Below are 18867 nucleotides of genomic sequence, written 5' to 3' on the forward strand. Positions count from 1 at the left end.
TCCCTCATTCTTAACTATTACAAGCCTGGCCCCCAAAGCTTCACACTCCCTGCCTTTGAAAGTTTTCTGAAGTCTAGAGAAATACACTTTCCTTTTCCTTCTGGTATTTTACTCCTATGCTCAGACAAGCCCAACTTTAAGCATCCAAGCCCACCAGCTTGGACCCTACCACTCATACAAGCTTTGTTTTTTTTACTCAAGTGTACATGAGTAGTTTGATATCACTGTTTATTGTCAAGTGATCCTTGGGGTGTCACTTCACCAGCTGGAATGCTCTGTGGCTGGCAGATCAAAGTCTAGAGGGGGCCTAGGTGGCAGGGTGCTGGTGTGTCAGAGCTCATGCATACCCAGACAGGTCCCAACAGCGCCAGGCTTGGCCTCACCTTTGTCCAGAATGGGTGCCAGGAGCTGAGAGAGGCCAGGCAGTGTATGGGGGTTTGGGGGTTTCCCTGGGCCCCCTTGAGTGCAGGGATGCCCGGGTCTACAGCCACAGCTGGGCAGCTGTAGCCACGCCCAGCTCCCTGCCTATTCTTGGCTCCCCCCCAACTCCCCTCAGGCCACCACTGCCATCCACTGCCATCACTATGAGCTCAATATCCCATTAACACAGTGAATATATTGAAGCAAGTGTGTCATCTCTTAAGACATGTTTTAAGATGCCAATTTTCCACAGGGCAGCAGAGCAGTTTTTCCATAAGGAACGAAGATGATCTTTTCAGTCAACAAAATGAAAAATGCTTTAAGTAAAAACTGATTTATACAGAACATCCATTGATCTTTATTTGATTTGACAAAATTTGCATTATTAAAAGACAGGTAACAAAATTTGAGCTTATACTGAATCTGACAAATTGAATTCTATAGTATCTAGAATATCATATCAGAAATACCAACTGAGGGAAAAGTACCACATGCAGATGCTCCTGGCAAGGGGGAAACTGTATCTGCAGGTGAGGTCCAGAGTGTGCAGTGCATAAGAAAATCCTAGAGAAAATGCCATTCACTTACTCAGGTGAAATGTTCTTCTTTTGAGGGGGAAGAAGAGGTGGTAAAGAGGGGCAAGAATTCAAAGGCATATGCAGAATGGCTTCTCCATTTCAAAACGGTAATAAAAATATTTAAATCATGGCACTAGGGCACCTTTGAGGAAAAGAACGTCTTAACCAGAGTAGGCTCATTGCATAATTCTTTAGTAATATGTACAATTTTCAAGTAATTAAGCAGACTTAAAGGATAATTTCATTTTAACAGTAGCTATCTATTTTTCTTCTCGCCCTCTGGAGCTTGATCTGTTTCAGTGTCACAGGGACACTTTTCCACACATTTTCTAGGAAACCATCCCCTTATTCTTGAAACACCTGAGGGAGAAAACAAAATTGAGGTGAAATAGTCAGATGACAGTGACATTACTGAAAGCAGTAAGTCCTATTGATTCAAATTAATAAGCTTTTAGACTTATATTTTCCCCTTCGCTATTATAAGCACATTTTGAAGGGGGAAAAAAAAATAAGGTTCCTAACAAGCTAGGAACAGATATTTCCCAAATTCTATGATCCAGAATAGGGACTAATGTGGTTAAAGACAGCTCCTAACTAAAGTTGGGGGGAACTTAGTATGGGTGTTTACTTATATGATCAGCAAAGGTATTCTGGGCACACCATTATACTCTGTCTTTTCCAGGGAACTACCTCCTTGTAGCCTTTGTGAATTTCCTTTTTAGACTTTTCCTAACATACAAATTCTTTTTTTTTTTTCCTGAGATAGAATCTCGCTGGGTCACCTAGGCTGGAGTGCAGTGGCATGATCTCAGCTCACTGCAATTTCCGCCTCCCAGCTTCAAACGATTCTCCTGTCTCAGCCACTGGGGCACCTGGGATTACAGGAGCACACCACTATGCCCAGCTAATTTTTGTATTTTTAGTAGAGACAGCGTTTTACTATGTTGGCCAGGCTGGTCTTGAACTCCTGATCTCAAGTGATCCATCCACCTTGATCTCCCAAAGTTCTGGGATTACAGGCGTGAGTCACCATGCCTGGCCTAACATATACAGTTCTATATCAAGGCTGTCATAAGGGGTTAATTTATGATTAACCCCCAATTTTTTTTAAAGAACATCCCAAGCTAATCTTTACTTTAAAAAGGAACAATTCTAAAACTTAAAACACAAAGTTTTAATCTACTGGTTTTTATAATAACTTAAGAGAAATGCTCATTCAAAGCTGGGGGGAAAATAGCACAGGGGTTTGGTGCACAGAATGTAGAGTCCTACTGCTTGGGGTTCAGCCCTAGCTGTATCTGTTTTTAGTGCACGGCTATGGCAAATTGCTTAGCCTCTCTGTGTTTCAGTTCCCTTAATTAAACGTAAATGCTAGCGTGCACCTCCGAGGTCTTTTGGGGACTTTTACACCTTAAGTGAAGCACTTATACAAATACTTGTCCATAGTTAAGTATGAGCTCAAATGTTAGCTATCATTAAAAAGGCCTGAAAAACACAAGAGTTCTAGAGAAATACATAAGGAACTTCTTTTTGTTGCTTAGTGATGTGCCCTTCTATGCAGTTCCCCTAATGCATTAGGCATGTGATTATTTTATATGTTATTCTTGTAAAATCTGCAATTATTACTAATAGTCTTGTCCTTTAAACACGCCCTTCCATTTCCATACCTTCTATAAAAGAATCATCAAGAATTTTGTCTCCATACAGCCAGTATCTGAAATATTTAAAAGATTAAAATTAATTTTTTAGGCTAGATATTAATCTTGTCAAATACAGTTCTTCCTATTGCTTACCGTAAACCTCTTGTGGCTAAAACGAATTCCCCTTTTTGTAGCCGTATTCGAGGCTCTTCAGTGCAGGGGCTTGTGAAGAAGGTTTTGATTCCTTTATTCAAAGGGCAGCAGGCACCACTATAATCTTCTATTACTTTATAACGAACCTGTCATCAGTGATCAGAAGAAACCATTAAATATTCACTCATGATATCTGACTTTTAAGTCTGAACTTCAATTTTTAAAGGGAGATCCGAAATATCCAGTGACAAGCCTTCTAGTTCCCATTCCTTTTTTTTTTTTTGAGACGGAGTTTCGCTCTTTTCACCCAGGCTGGAGTGCAATGGCGTGATCTTGGCTCACCGCAACCTCTGCCTCCTGGGTTCAGGCAATTCTCCTGCCTCAGCCTCCTGAGTAGCTGTCTAGTTCCCATTCTAGGGGAACCTCCCCGTTCCCCATCCACCCAGGTCCCTGGGAAGCAACTGATGTTTCTAGTTCTCAAGGCCTTTCTTACTCCTCATTTCAAGACCATAACTAAGAATTAAATTTAGAGTAGGGCTGTCTAAACACATTCTGCCATGATGAAAATGTTCTGTATCTTTGGTATCCAATGCAGTAGCACCTGACACACGTGGCTACTGAGCACTTACAATGTGGTTAATGCAAACAAGAAACTGAATCTTTAAATTTATTTAATTTTAACAAATTTAAATAAAACAGCCACATGTGGCTGGTGGCCATCATATCCAACAAACATAGTTGTAAAGACAGGTTTCACATTAAGGAGCAATATTGAGGATAATTATTTTCCTATGTTGCAATATAAATTGACTGAATTCCTTCCAACCTCTAGTCTCAACTACTTAAATTTAAAAAAAAAAAGGTAACTGCATCAAATTTTAACAAATGTATTAAGGAATACAATTTAATAAAAGCCAACAATTGGTTTCTAGTCTAAGTCAATTAAAAAACTATATGGAAGTACACAGGCTAACAAAAGAAAAAAAATTATCATTGCAAAAGAAGTACTTACACTTCTGACTCTCTTATCTGCTTTTTGTTTCAACTGTTCTATCTGTTTGAAAGAAATAAAAAGAAAAAATGAAGTCTCTTGTCTTAATGTTGAAAAACAGCCTTTCCTCATCAACTGTCAGAGTGGTATGGCAAACCCCCAACTTTCCAGCATTTCAAGTTGCTGGTAATTTAAAGGCCACGGGTTGTTTTAGCATGGAAATAAGGCCTTATGAATAAGAACCAGGGGCTGAGAGTGAGGTTTTCTTCCTGCTGTTCACTCTGATGTCTTCATCTGTGTATATTCCTGGAGTGCCGACTGTGGCCCAGGGATCAGAGAGTATATTCTCTGACCTCATGAAGCTTCTCAGGTGAAAACACTGAGATTCATTGATTCTGCAGGGACATAGCAGACAAACTACAAATGAATAACGAAGCACATTTAATAATGAAGCTGAATGAATGAATAAAAGTCATCATTATAACTAACTTCTTTTTGACATAGTTACTATTAAATAGAACTATATTAGATATAGTAGGAGAAATAAAGATAATTCATGGTCTCTGTCCTGGAGTCTTGTTAATTACAGATATAAATAATTAAATAAAAATATGCAACTTCATGAGCTACCCTATAGTAGTATATGTTTAAATGCTGAATTCAGATAAGTCTACGGGGGTAGGTTAGACTTTATGGAACAGGTAGACTGGAACTAGTCCTAATCATTTTAGATAAAGTGGAGGTCACAGAAGATGGAAAAAATTGTGGGCAAAGTTGGGTGACAGGAATGCACAAGGAATTCATATGATACTGTCAGTTGGAAGGTCATTTTTGGCCAGATTTCATATAACTACGTTAAGGGATGAGGACTTAATCTCACAGGTATAGAGGGTTAAGGAGAGATGTAAATAAAGGAAGAAACATGATACAAGAAGTCCTTTAGGATTATTAGATTCATTCTGACAGAGTGAAAACACTCGTATGACTTATTTGATTACAATTATGTCCCTTGAGTTGAAGGGGAGTTAAGGGAAAGAAGGTGAGGCAAAAAGGAAGGGCTACTTGAAAAAATATACTCACTGTTAAGCTGTATTGGTGACAGCCTTCTCTTACTGGCCACTCAAGTCCATCTCCTTCAGGGATCCCTGACCACGTAAATACCTGTTTAAAGTTCCGCCATCTACTTCCCATATCATAAGGAAAAACAAAGACTTCATCTAGTTGATAATATTGAATTCGATCTTTAGCCTGTGGGTAACAAAGACGTAAGACAGCAGGTGCCTCTGTCTAAGTGGCCTTCAGTAATATATTATTGAGAACACTTATTTCTCAAGTTTCTAGCATTCAAAAAAATACTTCCTCCTCACTGTAACATCGGCATACACAAAGCAATAGGCAACTTTATCACAATAGAGGAAGAACTTGATATAGAACACCGACCTTGTCCATGATTACCTAGAAAATATCTGACAGGGTTTCTTTAGGAATAGCACTCATAAAGATTTACTAAAAGAATTAGCTAACTTTATCTCATATATAAAAAGTCCTCAATGCTCCTGGTTGTTCAGCAAAACAAAACAATTCAGGTATATAGAAAGGATGCTGATAAACAGATTCATGAGAAAGATAAGGGTTTATTCAGGATGGAACTCTTTTATTCAAGATAGAACTGTTCTGTGGGGTGTTACGAGAATGTAACAGTTGTATCAGAATGTAACAGTTGTATCTTGGGTGCAGTGATGCCCGTGGGAATGGCCAGGAAGGGTGTTATAGGAGAGTTGTTTTATGAAAAACATTTTTTAAAGGTTAGCAGACATATACAAGAGATCTTCTTTCTTTTTTTATACTATCACACATGTATACATACTCATTTATATATGCATTTATATGTACATGTTATGCATGTACATAACTATTCAGCTTGCATAAATTATATTCCAGGCATTTAAATTGTTAGCTTTAATTTAAGGAAATAAACTGGCTTTGGATTTCTTAAGTTCCACTGACACCTAGTGGTAATGATACATTATTTATTTTAACAATAAGTGTACAAACCCCGTAAAATTTGTTGTATAAATTTATAGTGTCTGGTAATTTCTATAAATTTCCTATAAATTTAATATGATCATTTATTTGAATTTTTTACTCAGCAATGAAGTATTTGTTCTGAAATAATTTCTAGTCTATGGCCATATCATTAAGCATACCCAATTTCATCTGAAGTAATTTCTAAATGTAGCATGGCAATTTACAAGAAGCCTTGTTTATTAGCAAAAATAAAAAAAAAAAGTTAATCTAATGTTAATGTATTTATTATGCTTATTAGAAATGATACTTTGAAATATTTTATTATCAGAGACAATGTTTATGGAAAAGCTTATTATAATTATTTGTAAAGTGATATTAAAGTTAACTATTTACCAAAATATTAAGCTATAATGCATATGAACCTATTAAATTATATCAATCTATCCTCACACAGAAAGTAAAGAATAATTTCTTTTTCCTTTTTATAAACAAAGCTTCAGAGTCTTTGAAATGGACTGAATTTCAAAGAACAGATATCTAGGCTAAAAATTTACAAAGAAAAACTGGTAAACATGAGTCATTTACAAAATGACTGAGACATGTCTTTACCTAACAGAAGCACTCAATGAAGTTAGGATTCTATCAATACTGTGTGTTAGAAGGTGACAAAGGGGTGTGGTAGATGCTATGGGAAAAGGGAACAAAGGAAACAAAAGGTACTTAGCCAAGTCTAGGGAGGGTCCAGGAAGGCTCCTTGGGAGAAACAATACCTTAACTAAGTCTTGAGAAGCAAGAAATCAGGGGAAAAGAGAGGGAAGAGTGTTATAGGCAGAGGGAACAACACATGAAAGGATACAGAAGCTAAGATGTACAAACTATGAGTAATTTAGTATCAAGTGTGAGACATGGTAGAGAAGGGTAGGAAATGAGGCTGGAGAAGTAGTTAAGAAGTTAGCCGAGTGCAATGGCTCATGTCTGTAATCTCAGCACTTTGGGAGCCTGAGGCGGGTGGATTACTTGAGGTCAGGAGTCTGAGACCAGCCTGGCTACATGGTGAAATCCTTTCTCTACTAAAAATACAAAACTTAGCTGGGTGTAGTGGCACACACCTTGTCATTCCAGCTACTTGGGAGGCTGAGGCAGGAGAATCACTTGAACCCAGGAGGCGGAGATTGCAGTGAGCCAAGATCGTGCCACTGCATTACAGCCTGGGCAACACAGCAAGACTCTGTCTCCAAAAACAAAAAAAGAAGTCATAAAAAGTCTATGTAGAAGCTAAGAAATCAGACTCAAACCTATATATCAGTGGTTCTCAAAGCATGCCTTGTAGACTACTTTGAGTTTTCAACACTTCTTGCAGGTCAGCAAGGCCAAGCTATTTTCCTAATAATACTGAAATGTTATTTGTCTTTTTGTTGTGTTGACATTTGCAATGGTGAATAAAACTGTTGGCATCTTAGCAGAAACCAAGGCAGTTGCACCAAACTGTGTTAGTAGTTATGAGCAATGTCATGTAAGAATGTCCTTGATGAAGCAGTAAAAATTATTTTTAAATATTAAATCTCAACTCTCAAGGAGATGTCCTTTATTTTTAATATTCTGCGTGACAAAATGAGATACATAAAGCATGCCCAAATGGAATGATCCTCTCAAGTAAAATAGTGGTTAAGCTGTAAGCTAACAAAAGCTGTACAGCCAGCTTTATCCATGTAACACTATTTTTACTTGAAAGAATGAGTAATGTAGCAAACTAAGGTTATTCGGACTTCGGTACTTGGTGAACATTTCCTCAAAAATGAATAGTCAGGCAGTCACTTCAAGGGAAATGGCTGACAGTATGGGTTGCCAGTAAAAAAATAAGGCTTTCAAATGAATATTAGAATTTAAAAACCTTGTGTATCTACCACTGTGAGCCTGACAGCTTCCTAATACTTAAGAATCTTTTCTCATAAAACTGATATATTGCTCTAAGTGAATGCAATTTTGGGATACTGTATAATAAAAGGTGTTAACGTTTGGAAAATCTACATAACCCAGGAAACTAGTATTTCCCAAATGACCAATGCCTGATGTTACATAAAACCACATATTGGTAAAAGACTCATCCAAAGAGCAAGATAGACTGATGAGTTTAAAATAAAAAGGTATAAAAATCTTTAGTAAGAAATAGCACTTGTCAAGTTTTTAATGTAACATGGAAGAACATCCACTATTATCATGTAAAGGCCTATTAAAATACTCTGTTCTTTTCCATCTACTTATCTGTGTGAGGCTGGATCTTCATATACATTAATCAAAGCAACATATCTCAACAGACTGAATGCAGAAGTGAGAATCCAACTGTCTTCTGTTAAGTCAGATATTAAAGAGATTTGTAAAGATATAAAACAATGCTATTCTTCTCCTTATTTTGTAATTTGGAAAATGTGAACATTCCCCTGTGGCAACGATCCACTTGCTCTGCCAGGCAACTCTTTGTATACAAGCTCGCTCCCCTTCATTGGCATTATCTGCCCGGACCCTGCAGGAATCTGGGTTTCAACCCCTGCCACAGAAATGGTGAGGCTTTGAGAAGTTTTAAACAGGGAGCAGGGGAGTCAGATTTGTGTTTCACGCTAGAAACACAATGGACAGCATGAGGCTGTGAGGTCTGCGACAAGCTAAACATTAGGAGCTTTACTGACTGTCTAAAACACTGAGAAAAACTTGGTGGCAGCTTGGTAGGGTGGAAACTCCTTTCTTAATGGGCTGCTTTCTCCTCTAGTCTAAGAGGCAACGGACAGATGGTTTGATGTGCGGCTTAGGCCTCTGCAACCACTCAGGGTGTATGAAAGGCACATTTCTGCCGGAGTTACAGAATGAATAAAAATGTCTCCTGTATTCACCTTTTTTTTTGTGGCATGCAAATGACTTTATTGAGGACTTTACTAGTCCTTTATTAATATGCATTATTAATAATAAAGAAACAATTATTAAAATTTACCTTCTCTTCAATCCATGATTCAATAGAAGTTTTGTTTCTGAGAATTATTTTCATCTGGAAATTAAATGATAGTAAAATTTAATAATGTGACCTAGGTTCCTTTAAGATTATCATATTCATAATCCTCTGAGATAGCTATTATTACTCCATTCCATAGACAAAGATACCAAGGATAACAGAGGTTAAATAACATAATTACCATGTCATCCCTCTGACTCCAAAGTCTGTTCTTAACTACTCCACCCTGGTACCTCTCGTAACAATGATTACACCCATCCATAATCAAATCTGAATCTAGTATTTTAATCAAATTTCATGTCTTGAATACTATTTTCAGAGCAAGGTTTTGACAGCATTAACAAAATATTAATATAATCCATTTAATCAGTGCTTAGTTGTAATTTGCTATTAAAATCTTTTATCACTATTTTAAACTAACTTTAAATTTATGATTAATCTATGAGAAGTAACAGTGACTCATTTCAGTCGACCTTAATATTTCACTTGCCTTAAAAATAATGAATGTATTCAATCTTTATTCCATTATTTGATTTTCCTAGATATGACGAATTCCACATATACAGGCTTTTATATTACAGGATCTTAGTTTATCTCTAATATGATTTTAAATTAGAGGCATTGGGAAAAACTTTTCAAAGAATTTGGTTCCAGGCTAGTAGACAATAATAACATATAAACAAAACCAGCTTACCTTAAAACAAAACCAAATTACCTTAAAGTCTGGTTGTGCCTTCACAGAGACAGTGTAGCATGTTAGAAACAGCTTTGGTGGAGGCTGTAATGAGCTAAGATCGTGCCACTCCACTCCAGCCTGGGCCAACAGAGCCAGGCTCTGTCTCAAAACAAAAGAAAAAGAAATAGCCTTGGCCCAGGAGTCCTCATCATATTCCAAGGGCCTAGCACAATACCTGGCCCACAGTTGGCCTTCAATGAATGAATGAATGAATTACGTGAATGCAATAAGTTATAAGAATGGTTTATGCTTCCTTCAGGGCCAGGTCTCCTCCTCTCTGTTCTCATAGCACTGTGCACATAAATCTATGATGTATATACACATGGCCTTGTATTAGTTAACTGTTTACTATTAACTGTCAGTTCCTAAGGGCAGCTACCTCTTCATTATCATTTTTGCAGCCTCAGAAATTAGCAGTGATTCATCAGAGTAGGCATTAAATAGCATCTTTATCATAGGGCTGTTATGGAGATTAAATGAGCTAATACATGTAAGGTGCCTAAAACAGTGCCTTACACATAAGAAGTGCTCAATAAATGTTAGCTATACTATGATTACTACTATTATTAAATATATACTATTACAAAGTAACATCGATGTTTACCAAGTACGTGAAATGGGTGACATTGGGTAAGTCACTTAAAGTTTTTGAGAATCAATTAATTAATCATCTGTAGGGAAGGGAAAACAGTAAGACTCCTCTACTGGGGTGGATGTGAACAGCAAAATAGACTGTACAGGTGAGAAGAACTCTCAATTCTGAAGAGCTTCAGAACTTACCCAACTCCAAGTTAACATTTTAAAAACTAAATCAATACCTAGAAATTCTGGCAAAAATTACTTCGAAATTATCTGACTACTACAGAGGAGATTAGTTACTTAAATGAAATAAGCAAAAGTAATTTCCATGTCATACTGCACACTCGAACACAGCCTGTATCTCTTTCTTTTTCAATCAGTCCCAGTAACTTGACGCTTTTCACTAGAGGGAACAGAGATGCTTACCTGGATAACAAACAACATCCCGACAGCTATGGTTGTTCCTAAAGCTAATCCCAAGGCAAACAAGGTGGCAGCAAATGCAGCTAATCCAAATGGAACAATTGGAAGAGGATCTCTCCGGGCTGCACTCATGTCAATCTTCACTGTGTTCCATCCAAAGGAGAGCTATCACAGCAACAATAGCACACACACAAAATATTTGGTTGTGGTACCTGGTCAGACTCTACTGTGATATTTAGAACAACTTGATCAAAGAGTCGACAACATGACCCTTTGGCCAAAGCAAACACAGCAATTTTTAATTAATGCTGTAATTTGAGCTCAGACTGATGTGCACGATATCATTCTTAGTTTTCTCAAATGTGACTTTTTGTTGTTGTTTCCTCACAAAGTGTCAAGAATACCCTGCAAATATTAACACGCATCAACAACACTAGACACTAACCTAAACCAGAACTGTGTCTTCTCTCTTCTCCTTGCTATTGTACACTGCAGCATTTGTCCACAGCAACAGGTACTACCCAGAATTCAGTTGTTTCTTCCTTCATGTTTTACAGACAGTGGTGAAGAACTGATAAAATGCAGGCCAAATATGGCCACAGATGTGTGCTGCCTGACCTGCATCATGTTTCAGACATTCAGAGTTAGGTGCCGGCATTTAAAAATTGAGAGATCTCACAGAAAAATCCAGATTTTCAGATTTTTGTGGGCTGGAATTCCCAAACACCACAAGCTGGCAGATCAAATATGGGCCGTCACCTCCTCAAAGGACAGACTCTCCAGTTTGGCAGTCCCATCAGGTGTCTGTCCCTCGTTTACTTTCAAGGCCTCTTTAGGGAGTTTTCTTTGTGTCCTCTGAATTTGATCTCATGACTACTTGTCCATAAATCAACCTGATCTGTTGCTGGTTTAATCTGTTTATATTTTACGGTGTGCTCTGCTCCATGAGCCACCTTCCAGGCACTAGAATCAGAAGTGAACAAAGAACTACAACTTGCCACATGAACAGGATGGAAGCAGGAAGCACTAGTGTCTTTCTTTTTTTCTTCTCACTATTCTTTCCATTACTATTAAGTATGAAGTCTAACAAATTATATATACAGTAGTAAAATAATAATCAGCTTCAACTAGAGCATGTTAAGTTTCTAGAACAAATAATCTTTCCTCATCTTAAAATGTAAGTTTTAATGCTTTCTAAAAAGGAACCAATACAGCAGTAAAACAAAGTTCTGTTTCCTCAACTAAATCACAGAAAGCATATTTCCAAAAGGGACCTCTTAAATAATCTAGATAACTACCATTTAAACTGGCATGGATGATTTTGCAACAAAACATTTTCATTTTCACTTACCCGATTATAAAGCTGTGTGTACATAGTCATCACAAAAATGAAAGCAGCGTGGATACAACCCAGTGGTGCTAAAAGGAGAAACAGTGTGAACGAAGCATGATTTTGGTAACCACAACAGTTGTTGATCCAAGGACAGTGATGGTCCATCTTCATCACACATCTAACAAGAAAAATTTACATAAAACATGAGGCAGGAAATCCTGTCTACTTTAAATAACTCTGGTCTTCAAAAGGTCAAACAAATAGGAATCCAGCATGTCCATGAGCTACGGAAGAACTATACCTCATGGAACAGAAAGAAAAATCCTTATGAGCTTTTTAAAAATTATTTTTATTTTTTTGAGACAGAGTCTTGGTCAGTCACCCAGGCTAGAGTGCAATGGCATGATCTTGGTTCACTGCAACCTCTGCCTCCTGGGATCAAGAAATCCTCCTCCATCATCCTACAGAGTAGCTGGGATTACAGGCACCCGCCGTCATGCCCAGCTACTTTTTGTATTTTTGTAGAGATGGAGTTTCACCATGTTGGCCAGGGTGGTCTTGAACTTCTAACCTCAGGTGATCCCCCCGATCTACCCTCCCAAAGGGCTGGGATTGCAGGCATGAGCCACTGCGCCTGGCCTTTATGAGCTTTTAACAATTATGAACAGTGACTCCTTTTCAATTCTAAACAGCACAGGAAAGGGCAGGCTTTGTAAAGCTCCTTAGGAAAAGATGTTAGCTACAAGTATTTGTTTAAGGAAGTCAGGAGACCCACTCAAAGATGGTCTCTTTATAATGCTCATTACAAAGCAATGAACATGGTTTCTGGTTTTCACCTAGCTTGTAAGTGCAGTGACCCAAGTGAACTACAACAGACTCAATGAATCCCTTATAAACCTCCATTGGGGTTAATGGGTTCAAACAGACATATGTAACTTCCCTCCTGTTTTCACAGTATCCTTTAGTTATGGATCTCTGAGATAAACAAGCTAACTCCAGAATTTGAGACACGGTATAACAAGCAATGTCTTGCGTGCATCTGTTCCTTACGGTTGCTAGAAGAAAATGTTCTGGCCTCAAACAACACTTCAGTCGCTCTCAATGGTTCTGTAAATTTCTTACTAATCAGCGATTATAGCTGTTCATTAAAAAAGATCCTAGGTTATTTCACATTTTTAATAGTTATTTGGTTTTCTTCTGATTAAGATTCTGATTTTAAAACATTTGTGATAACAGGCACCTGGATTATGAGATTTGTATAAAGTGTAAATGTTTGTTAATAAGTGATGGGAAAAGCAGATCTCACTTATAATTTAGACTCAGAACAATTCTAAAGTCAGTCCAGATGGCAGCTGACAAACACAATTAATCTTGATATATGGAAACAAACTTCAGGTGTAACTCTTTACCTTATTCTTATACATCTACTTATTATCTGGATAATTTAAGGATAAAATGGAGATTATGGACACAACTATTTTGACAATATTTTTTATAATATGGCAACCTTGCAGTGAATAGAAATAGCACTAACATAGAAAGAACAATGAAAACATCAGTAATTAGTTGCTCAGTCCCTAGTGAACAGCAAGAAAGACAGGTACCTGTTACACTTTCTGCAGTGATGTGAACGTGGTGCCTTGTATGCTTGGCAGACTTTACAATACTGGAGATACATGGTATCCTGAGAAATTTCCTTGGGAGCAAAACAGAAACAAAAATATATCAGATACCTGAACCCAAGTATGATTCCTACAGTATGATTTTCTTTTACGGGAGATAGGGAAGGAGGGAATCTCAACTTCAATTCCCAGTTCTCCTATTTGAGCTAAAATATTTTTAAATAACAATTTTCTGATGAGAACATCATCACTTTCCCAATTACCCAGAAGACATTTAAAATTTTTCTTCCCTATGCTCTACCAAATTCAATGTCACTAGTGGTTCTGCCTACCCCTAATCTTGGTAGATTGAGAGGAGTTCAGAAAAAGGTAGCTGACAACTTGGCAGGTATTTCAGAGTGAGGAGTTAAGCATGAGTTGATATTCTTTCTGAAATCTGCTCCCTTCTTGACATTACCTGTTACCTCCTCTTTCTTCAGCCATTTTAATCACTTCCTAACCCGTTTCTTTTACTGTGGTTTTTCTTTAGCACAAACCGTATATTGTCAAAATAATATTCCTATATCACAACTCTGACTATGTCAGACTCTGGCTGAAAACCTCTAAAACTCCCTATGGCCTACAATTTTTCATATATTTGAGATCTTCCATGATCTGCCTTTATTTTGGCTGTCTCTGTACTACATCATCTTTTTCCAAGTCACACAGGGCTGTGCATTGTTTCTGAATATATGCTCCCACCATTCTCTCAACCTGAAATGCCCTCTTCCCCATCTCCTTTCGAAATTCTCACTCCTCCCTCAGGTCCCCGGCTGAAAATGCTCAATTCTTCTATCTTTAACAGTGCCCAACATGTTCACAATTTGCACAAGTGTGTTGGTTTCTTGCTTTGGTTATAAGCTTTTTCAGAATGCAAATTGTGTCTTACCCTTCCTGTACTCATTTCGAGTAATACACAGCACACCATATACACCTGTGTTTCCCAAACTTTAATATACCTAAGAATCATCTGGGGACTTTATTAAAATAAAGATTCTGATTTGGTAGATCTGAAGTGGAGCCCAAGATTCTGCCTTTCTGACAAGCCATCAGGTGATGTCCCTTAGTAGGAAACATGGACATCATAAGCATAAACTTTCTAGTAGTTTTTAAGCTATAAATGGATTTTGACTATATTCCCAATGTTCTATTTTCAGTGCAATGATTTAAAAGCTTTATGATTTAAACCAGCAGTTTCTAAAGTGCTGTTCTCAGTTCTAAGGGATGTTAATGTATTACATGAAAACAGATTCTATACCCAAACCTCATTGTGCATGACATACGATGTTTCCTTAACTTTTCACCATGAGCCCACCCCACTTCCAACTTTTTTTAATGCAGAGCAAATACTCAATACAATTGAATATTTGGAAAATGCTTTTTTGGGATCAATATCTTCAAACAGACATGAAATAAAATCTCTGATCAGTGATTAGAGTAATATACTTCGTCTCCACCAGAACAAACAGCAGGCTGTGTTTAGTGCTACTGGTTAGCAGATAAGGCAAAAACCAAATATATGATTATCATTAAAGTTCACTGTCTTACCGGTTTCCACCCCAGAGGGACAAAGCCTGGACCGACAAACATGGCATTGAAGTAATTATAAAGAATCATGACAGTCCAATTTATCAACATGATGAAATTCACACTTCCTCCAGTTGTATGTAAGGGCCAATACCACAACACAGAGTCAATCATGGCCATTGTAGAACATATTGCTATAACACCAAGGGCTATGATGGGACCCCAGTGACACAGTCTCTTTAATTCTTGGAGATTTTCAAACTTGATAACTGAACAGAATGTACCCATTTTGGCAAGGAAGAATGCCTTCCTACTTTTAAAGAATTATAGATTTCCTTTTTCTGTGCACACATTTCCATGTGCCACAAGTCCATGTGTGTTCTTTAACTGTCATGCCTTCAAGCTGTGAACTGTTAACGCAGATTATGCCATTTTCACTGTCAGGCACCCAAAGCTCTTCATCTAACTAGGAGAATCCAGTATCTTGGTCTGAAACCCAACCTAAAGAAAGCAAAATGGGAAAGTTCAGTTAAAAAAATCTTTATTACATACCATACTTGTTAACGACAATAAACACCTACACAACAGCATCTCACAAGTAGGATGTATATCTTGTCAAATGTCAAAAAGAATTGCTTTTGACTTATCCAAAATATGATACAAGTTTGAATGGCATGTAACCTGGATACATAATTCCAAAATATTTTTATTCCTTCTCAGTTTATCAGGGTACTGTCACCATCCAATGCTTAGTGAATAGTTTAAGACAAAGAATTTTAGAACTGAGAATCAGGACCTTAGAGTTGATCTAATTCAGTTTCCTTCTTCATAGAATAGAAATTGGCTTACAAAGGCTAGGTGATTAGACCAAGGTCACAAATAAGTAACGGCTGAACCAGAATAGAAGCCAAGTCAACAAACTCACTTTATGAAGTTCTAAGCTGCCTCTTGAATTAAGTCAAGTGTTAGATATGGTCTGCGCCATTTGCCTGCAGTTCCCCCACCCCGCCCTACAAACACCAAGAGAACAATTTGGGCCAAAAGTAATGAAGCAAGAGTGAAAGTAAAGAGAACAGCCAAGGAAAGGAAGGAAAGAGAGAGAGCGAGGGTGCATGTGTGGTGTGTGTAAAATTATGACCAGAAGAATATTTGGGAAAAACCTGAATTAGAGGATTAGAGAGAAGAAAGAAGAGGCAGTGCCTCTGGGAGCGAGGGAAATGGAAGGCAGGACGGCGAGCTCGGGGGAGATTTGGGGAAGGAGTGGACTAGAGTGAGTCCGGGAAAGAGGATCTGAGCTGTTATATCGAACTGAGCACAGAAAGTCAACACCAGAACAAAAGTATGCCAAATTGCAGGGTTTATTGCCGGCGACCACGGAGGACTCATGTCTCTCCAACCCGTGGCCCCGAAAGAAGAGACACAAGACCATTTTATACCCGCAAAACCACCTTGGGAGTGGGGGTGGAGATGGGAATGAAAGCTGTCAATCACCTCCCAGGCTAAGACGAGGGTGAGGGGCTTCAGACATTCCGAGGGCCAGTGGATTCAAATCACCTTCTGGGCGGAGAGGAGGGTGAGGGGGTTCCGGACATTTCGAGGGCCAGGGGACTATCTGACATTCTGATTGTTATTTAAGGGGTTCACAGATGCTGAGATTAACATTCGTTTACACATCGTCTGGGTAAACAAAGGCCAGCAATTCTGGCATTTACAGATAAGAGAAGGTATGCAGCTTTACCTCAATTTGCATCCCGCAAATGATCTAGCAATTTACAAAAGCCAAGGTTAGCAGTCATTGTGAGGAGAATGGAGACAGTTTAGTTCTTTATAAAAATGGCATTGTACAGGTTCTAACTCTAGGCCGGCTATATCAAGCTACATGGATATTACAGACTATCACGCGGCAGACGCTGTAGACTTGTGCCTCAGTTTCCCGCCCAAGTCATGGAGCAGAGGGCTTAGAAATAAATCCTCACCGAAGGAAGAAATATTCTAGTAAGCCACGTTGGTCTCAACATTCAGGAGAGCCTGGTCCCACTCTGGTGGGGCGAAGACCACCAAAATCGTGCTTATATTCCCTGCCTTGATTCCCACCTCAGTGTGGTCCCTGGTGTCCGCTCCTCAGCCATCGCACATCCGGGGCGGTCTGGGCTCACCCGGAACAGATTTTTTCCTTCTTGGATGACTCGATCATGGGCACTTCAGTCCAGGACAAGCAGACAGCACACCCCGGCCTTGAGAGGCTGGAGTGCGGGACCTGCTACGACCCGCGTGCCCCTCCGCCAGCGCCCTCGCCGCGACTCTCCCGCTCAGGCCCCCTGCGCAGTCTCCGTTTCAGCCACTTCCGTAGGTTCGGCTCCTCAAACTTCCCACCAGAAGCAAACTCCTATGACCTATAGCGCGAGGATCCTCAGCCGATTCCCAGAAAACGAAGGGGGGAAAAACGCTTCCAGTGACCACTCAGAACGCGTCTATTTCCACAGACTTTTTTGAGGGCCACTAATTGGGGCGCTTTTCCTTAGCAAACTTCCTTCTCTTAAAGACTGAGCGGAAAATAAAGCGCGCACGCAACCTAATTTCCGGAGGACCGAGACTGCGACGAACAACCAGGAAGCGGCTGGGTTGGGAGCTGTCCCCGGTTCTCCGTTCTGCTCTCGGGGGCACCTCGCGGGGTTCCTAAGCCGCGGCCCCCCACCGCGCTGCCCCTTGAGGTTCCTGCCCTGACCTAGGCCTTGGCCTGGGCCACTCGTTCCGGAGCCGCTATGTCGTCCGACTTCGAAGGTTACGAGCAGGACTTCGCGGTGCTCACTGCAGAGATCACCGGCAAGATTGCGAGAGTCCCACGACTCCCGCCTGGTGAGAGCCCGGCTCGGCTGGGGAGAGCGGGGAGGGTGCGGGCAGTGGAACACTGCCCGAGCAAGTGTTTCTGTGAGGCGGAGGCTGGAGTGGGAGGTGCCGGCTGTTCCCCGGGGGAATAGCGCTTGGCTTGGTTGTGCGTAAATGAAGAGTCCAAGTTCGGGGGTGGGATGTTGTGAGAAGAGCCTTCGGAATCGCAGTTCGAATCCCGACTCCACTCCCTTGTAACTTGTATAACCTGGGAACGTTTCTTAATGTCTTAAGAGTCTTAATTTTTCCGTTTGTAAATTATAGAGATGTGAGTATTCAAAGAAAATGAATGAAAGTACGTAGCTTATGGATCTACAGTCGACAGCGGCGTTGTTGTGTTAGTAATAATATTGTTATAATTATATGCGGCAAAATAGAGGTAAGAATCAGGGTGCCTGGATGCAAATCCCCCGCTCTGTCACTTAAAAGTTGTGCCTCTTAAGCAGACTTATTAACTTCTTTCAACTTTCCTTCTTAGAAAATGGGGGAAAATTGTAATTCTCTCATGGCGTTATCATGTAGATTAAATTTACACAACATATTTAAAGACCCTTATGGTGTTGCTAGTTGCTGCATTAGCATTAGTATTTTTCATACCTCCCACCTCATTTCTTGTTTCTCATCCTTCTCGGGGATTTAGTGTATAACCCAGTTTTATGTAAAACTTGGTACAAGATAATTTTTCGCACTTCAAAAATTTCACATCTCCCATCTGGACGTGTTCTTGTTTTTGTGTTTTAGCACCTCTTATTTTCCATGCTAGACTGTCAACTATGTGAAGGTGGGAGCTGCGTCTGTGATTTCCTTGGCATTTACTTATTAGGGGCTCAGAAAAATAAGTGAATGAGCAGGTGAATGTAAACATGATCTTTTGTAACTTTGGTTTGTAAAATGTTTCCGGAATTATCTTT

The 18867-nt window shown here is 39.3% G+C and overlaps 2 protein-coding genes across 19 annotated transcripts in view; one reads left to right on the plus strand and one right to left on the minus strand.

The window, feature by feature from the left end:
- Positions 1-754: 754 nt before the first annotated feature.
- Positions 755-17406, minus strand: ZDHHC6 (zDHHC palmitoyltransferase 6). Of its 8 annotated transcripts, none has more exons than XM_078346495.1 (12): positions 17165-17406; positions 15092-15571; positions 13487-13578; positions 11901-11968; positions 10553-10714; positions 9527-9646; positions 8794-8847; positions 4863-5030; positions 3804-3845; positions 2792-2937; positions 2666-2712; positions 755-1358 (listed from the first exon to the last, which is right to left on the minus strand). In XM_078346495.1, exons 2-12 carry the CDS (start codon positions 15136-15138, stop codon positions 1255-1257), a joined length of 1050 nt encoding a protein of 349 aa, XP_078202621.1. In that variant the 5' UTR covers positions 15139-15571; positions 17165-17406; the 3' UTR covers positions 755-1254. The 8 variants fall into 8 exon arrangements, with proteins under 8 accessions (XP_078202621.1, XP_078202619.1, XP_078202622.1 ...); XM_078346493.1 differs by having other exon boundaries at positions 11901-12060; XM_078346496.1 differs by having other exon boundaries at positions 17047-17406.
- A 264-nt stretch (positions 17407-17670) lies between these two features.
- VTI1A (vesicle transport through interaction with t-SNAREs 1A) overlaps positions 17671-18867 on the plus strand; it is a 419756-nt gene continuing 418559 nt past the window's right edge. For all 11 annotated transcript variants that reach the window (XM_035269082.3, XM_009010288.4, XM_003734520.6 and 8 more), the window contains exon 1: positions 17671-17926. In XM_035269082.3, coding sequence (XP_035124973.1) covers positions 17833-17926 — 94 coding nt within the window. In that variant the 5' untranslated portion in view covers positions 17671-17832. The remainder of the gene's footprint in view (positions 17927-18867) is intronic.

This window comes from Callithrix jacchus, chromosome 12, assembly GCF_049354715.1.
Source record: "Callithrix jacchus isolate 240 chromosome 12, calJac240_pri, whole genome shotgun sequence".
NCBI lineage: Eukaryota > Metazoa > Chordata > Mammalia > Primates > Cebidae > Callithrix > Callithrix jacchus.

Coding starts and splice junctions, on each gene's coding strand:
- ZDHHC6 (XM_078346493.1), bottom strand. CDS start 15,358: ATGGGTACATTCTGTTCAGTTATCAAGTTTGAAAATCTCCAAGAATTA. Junction 5,031..8,793: donor AATCATGGATTGAAGAGAAG/GTAAATTTTAAT, acceptor TGTTACCCACAG/GCTAAAGATCGAATTCAATA. Junction 2,713..2,791: donor TTAGCCACAAGAGGTTTACG/GTAAGCAATAGG, acceptor TAAATATTTCAG/ATACTGGCTGTATGGAGACA.